The sequence below is a fragment of the Mus musculus genome, chromosome 7, assembly GCF_000001635.26.
Source record: "Mus musculus strain C57BL/6J chromosome 7, GRCm38.p6 C57BL/6J".
NCBI lineage: Eukaryota > Metazoa > Chordata > Mammalia > Rodentia > Muridae > Mus > Mus musculus.
The window spans coordinates 18,923,620-18,929,054 of record NC_000073.6 but is presented as its reverse complement, the minus strand read 5'-3'; the positions used below and the strand labels follow the sequence as shown (position 1 = coordinate 18,929,054).

The following is a 5,435-nucleotide window of genomic DNA, read 5'->3' as shown; positions in this document are numbered from 1 at the left end:
AGGGAACACTATCTCCTGGTCTTCCACTGCCCCTGAGAACAAGGAGGAGGGCGAGAGCCAGGTCTGTATGCATTGCTCTCACTTGTGAGGTCCTCATCACTCTGACCCTCAGAGTCCTCTCAACAGGACATTCACCATAGAGTCTGTCCACACGGTGGAGTCAGTCTCCGAGTTCAAATCCTGCTTCCTCTTAGCTGAATGGGAAAATCATGCCCAAGTTTCCAGTTCTGTGCTTCAGTTGTTCATTTGAAAGATGGTTAACAGAATTGGAAGTACTCAATGACCCATGTTCAGTACATTCCATAATACTTCCCGGCACCATAAACGTTAGCCACTATTATAATTTATTGTTTTTTTTTTTTTTTAAACATCATAGCACATTGGGAGAAGGAGATGCAATTGTATGTCAGGCATTAAGCATTGATATTGCCAGCCATTATGACATTATCAATGTAGTTATCGTCATGTCTGTATTGGGAAGTAGGGGACACAGAAGCTTGGAAAGGGGCAGGGGTGGATCAAGTGTCCCACAGCCACCACCGTCCCCCATTGAAAGGAACCAGAAAATTCGAGATCAAAGTCATTACCGCTTGCCTTGCCCCAGACTATCCCTCTCAATTGAGGACTGCCCTTTTGTATCTCCTGGCCTGCTTCCTCATACTTGGTTTGGAGGTGAGGAAGGGTCTGCAGTCATGGTCCCTTAGTTTCAGCAATGTAGAAGGAAGCATTGAAATCCCAGTGGGCCAGCCAGTCCAGGGTTCAATAAATTCTGGACCTGCCACTTAGGAGCCTTCGACCTTGGACAAGATGTTTTATCTTGCAGAGCCTCAGTTTCCCTCACCGGTAAAAACGCACCTCAAATAATGTCTTCTGAGGGTTGTGTTGGGAAATTCACCCAGATCTTGGAGCCTGCCTGATGGCAGTAGGCACCACAGGGCAGCACTTGAAGGGGCCTTCTTTAGCAGCTGCTTGCTGTAATGTGCCGCCTAGCCAAATCTGGGTCCCTGAGCCTTACTGGGACTGGCAACTGCAGCAGGGCAGGAAGGAAGAAAGGAAGTCGGCTTTGGACATTTTCATACGTGTGTTGGGGGTGGGTGCAGGAAGATAGGCAGGAAATTCTCTTCCACCCCTCCCCCAACTTCCCTTTCCTTCAATTTCTGCTGAGCACCCTCCCATGGATCCAAAGGAACTTGGGATCCTGTCCCACCTGGCTTGAGGTGAGGGGGTGAGAGCAAGAAGTGGGAGCCTGTGCATATGCCTGGGTGGGAAGTGGGCACCTAAGCCAGGCTGGAGGATATTATACTGTTTGTTGAAGACAAGAACAAGATTAGGAGGGGATTTTGAACAGGGCACTCATGAGGGAGAATCAATCTGTATATTATATTTTTGGGTCTTCTTATCAGAGATCCGAAGCGCCCTGAGGATCCCTCTTCTCCCATGCCCTACTTGTTCCCTAACATCGAGGATAGTAAGTGGAGTCCTGTGCTTGGCTTGTGTTTCTCTGCTGTGCACACCTCTCCCGGATGGCACACGTAGAGGGCCCGTTTTGTGCAGCTGACACATCTCCGAGGCGTCTAACACTGAGCTGCCTCATACACGTGTGCACACACCCATGTCCTCTGCTCTTGTACACCCTGCATCTCCCCCACATCTCTAGCGTGACACACCCAGTTATTCTACACAGAGCTCTCTGTCTTATACACATCTACACAGTTTTGGGTGTCACACAACTCCAAGCTCCAGGGTGTTTTAAGCATATGTCCCCAGTCGCTTGGAACTCCATTTTTCCCCCCGATTTCCTTGGGAACACACCCTCCATGGGTTTCACTGAACCACAAGCCCCAGCTCTCCCTTTTCATCCCCCCATCCCCCCCAGTTACACACCCCCCTCTGATGTCACTATTGCACACCTCCATGTGTCACACCCAGCCTCTCTAGAGTCACACCTACACCCTTTTCCATGTCACATCCTAGCACCAGCTTCTACTGGTCCCACTCCACCCTATACACAGCGGTATCCCCCACACAGAACCCCTTTTCCCGGTCCACGAATGTTCTCACGGTTCACACCCAGAGTCCATCCTTTCTGCCTCCCTACACACCCCCCTGCATGTTACACACCCCCTCTCACTGGTGTGTCACAGGACAAGAGCCCCCTCCGGGCTGGTAAGCACCTTCCCTTGGAGGACCTCACATCCGGCTCTCTTTTACACACATACTCACACACCCCTACCCCGTCACATCCATGGTCCCTTAATGTCACATATCCAGGCCCTACACGACCCACCACGGATACACACCTGTCCTAGCCTTCCATCTCTTTCCCCTCCAGTTTTACACACCCACCCTTTCTTCCATGTCACCCAACACACCCACCCAGTCTGTCTCCATGCACGGTCCTGCATACTGTCCACACCCGCCCCTTTCCGGGACAACCCTTGTTCAGGACATCCCCAGGGAGTGAGGCTCAGAAGCTCTCGGTCCACAGGCCTGACTCTACTCCTTCCCCTCCCCCAACCGGGACACGCAAGCCCGAGGGAACACCCCTGCCCCGAAAGGGTCACATCACACACCCCTCAAGGACACACTGGCCCAGAAGGGACCCACGCCCCTCATCCTTGGTTCCCTCATACACCACAAGGACACTTACCACCCCCTCCCCCCCAGCCCCTTTCGTCGCAGACAAAGCTCTCAGCCCCCGGGGCCTCGGCGACAAGAGAAAGGGGTCCGTCCGGGTCCCCATCTCCTCGCGGAGGGGTGCCCCTCCCCTCCCTGAAGCACTTGCACCTGCCAGCCAGGGATGGGGGGGGATGATGGAGGACGGCGATGCCCCCTTCGGCGCGCGATCCCCCCCCACGCCCCACGCCGCGGTCCCTCAGCTTTGCCTCACCTCCCGTGTTGCTGCGCTTGGTGCAGACCACCTCGGGGGGCGTCTCGAGGGGTCTCTTGCGGGAATCCGGGGCCTCGGGCTCCATGGGGGGGGCCTGGGGCGGCGGCTGCTGCTGCTGCGGCGGCTGCGGCGGCGGCGGCGGCTGCTGTGGCGGCGGCGACGGCTGCTGGGGAGGCTGGGGCTGCGGCGGCGGCGGCGGCGGCGGGGGCGGCGGCGGCTGCGGGGCCGCGGAGGCCGTGAAGAGGCCGTGCACCGCGCCGGCGGCCATCATCCTCATGGTGGGGGGGCGGAGGAGGGGGAGGGGAGGGAGGGGGAGGGGAGGGGGCGGCGAGGAAGGGGGAGGGGAGCGGCGGGGAGGGAAGCGGGAGGGGGCTGGGGGGGGGAAGCGCTGACAGAGCTGGAGGACGGAGGGGAGCAGGGTGGAGAGGGTATGGGGGGTGGTCTGGGATGGAGAACTGAGGGGTGGGGTCCTGGTCTCTCAAAGATCACCGAAGCCGGTCACTGAGCCAGTGGGGTGCAGAGGTGTAGACAGGACACCCTCTCTGTACCCTTTCTTGAGGGCTCCCCACAGATGCGAGGGGCCGAGCCCCCCTCCCAAGGCCCTGCTCAGGGCGGGGGGCCGGAGATAAGAAGCGGAGGCGGTCGCTAGTGGGGGCCCGGGGGGCGGCGGGCGAGGGCAGCAGCAGAGACCGGGCTGCTGGTGGTGGTTGCTGGCCCGAGCATCTTCTCAGCTAGGCTCCTACAGCGTCCTGGCCCCTCCCACCCGCGCAAGGTCACGCCCATGGCAGTCAAGGCCACGCCCTTCTGCGCCCCCATTGGTCCATCCTTGAAGCCTGGGCCACGCCCATCACGCTTGGACGCTACAGACCTGACTACCCCCCCCTGCAGGGTATAATAAGGACCGCGAGGCTCCTCCACGCCTTCCTTCCTTACCCTTCACCCTTTTATTTGCGGAGGGGCGTGGCTGGACAGAGTGTAATATAGCCCAAGCTGGCTTTGAACTCACTATGTAGCTCAGGCTAGCTTTGACCTCCTGATTCTGCTGTTTCCATTCCCTGGCCCCCCAAGCGCTGGGATTAGAGGGATGTGCATGGCATCTCTAGCTACCTTTTGCTCCTAATGAGCATCACTTGTGCACTTGCCATGTGCCAGGAGTGGTTCTAAGAGATTCTTACTTGAATCCCACCGGGGAAAAACGATAGGATATACTTTTAGTATTCTGTCTTACAGATGAGGACACTGAGTCTTAGGAAGCCGAAGCAGCCAAGCTTGGCGCTCACTCATGTATCCCACTACTTGACAGTATGAGGCAGAATTGCCTTGAATCTAAGGATAAGCTGGGCTACAATGTAAGACCCTTTGTTTAAAAAAAAACAAACAACCAAATCAACAAGAAACAAAACAAACAAAAGAGAAAAGAAGAGGAAACAATGGGTAGGGGTCAAATGAGAAATGTACCTTCATGTCATCTGACTGTCAGCAAGGAAATTCCCCCTTTGGATGGTCCATCTCTCCATGAAGAGTGGACCTAAGACTGCTGTCGGGCTCCTGCGACTGAAATCAAGTTACAGCAAGTAACTGCCACAGAAGCCTGACTGGCGCTAGGTCCTATCAACGGTACTGACGGCCCACCCACTGAGTGACAGATACTGCCCTAGACCCTGGGACACAGCACAGAACAAAACGGCCTTAGTGCTTTGTAGAGTAAGTATTATCATTCTGGTCACTCGTTAGAAGATTTTGATTTTTCAGATGACAGAATGGAGGCTGCAGAGAGGCTTTTCCAAGGGCACACGGCTAGACAGAGAGAAAACTGGGATTTGGACAGAGGACAAGTCTAATTCCAGAGCCTGAAGCCATAGGAGGTTCTTCTCGGAGTGGGTTGTTGCCAATATTCTGTGTTCTCAGATATATGCGTTTTCTGCTCCCTGGATTTCTGGTCCCCAAGGCTTCCTTCCTTTCTAGCTTGGTCAGAGGCAAGTTTAGCCCCAGAGGGGTCCACGAAGGGGTAACTGTGGCAGCTGGGGGTGGGGGAAGTCTGTGGCACTGGGATCTCCTCCACCCCACCTGCCCCTCCCATGCTATGCTCTCAGGTCTCCAGGACAGTAGAGGCAGCAGATGGCCTGGGGTGGATGAGGTGGACGCCCATCTGTCCCCTCCCCCCATTGTCACTTCAGCCAAGGGGGATGGGAGGGGGTTGTGGTCCACTGCAGACTGGATCCTCCCCCTCTATCTTCCTGGAGGGAGCTGAGGAGCTGGTTGCCATGGAGACGGAGAAGAGGCAAGAGGGGATGCAGGGAAATACTGAGGTTGGGCTGAGATCCACACCTTAGGACCTTAGAATCTCACAGACCCACACTGCACAGATGCCATCTCCCAACATCTGCAGAATTGAATGTGAAGTTCTTCACTAAAATACGTACTCAGTCACACAGGGCACATGTTTCATACTGATTCAGAAAGACTGACAGGAGAGGACTACCGAAACACATCTGTACACACGCGCGCACACATACACCTATAATGCACATTCAGTCATTCAGAC

At 55.6% G+C, this 5,435-nt stretch overlaps 1 protein-coding gene across 1 annotated transcript in view; it reads right to left on the bottom strand.

The window, feature by feature from the left end:
- Nova2 (NOVA alternative splicing regulator 2) overlaps window positions 1-3,167 on the bottom strand; it is a 39,432-nt gene extending 36,265 nt beyond the window's left edge. The window contains exon 1 of the mRNA NM_001029877.3: window positions 2,891-3,167. Coding sequence (NP_001025048.2) covers window positions 2,891-2,975 — 85 coding nt within the window. The 5' untranslated portion in view covers window positions 2,976-3,167. The remainder of the gene's footprint in view (window positions 1-2,890) is intronic.
- Between the last annotated feature and the right edge of the window lie 2,268 nt (window positions 3,168-5,435).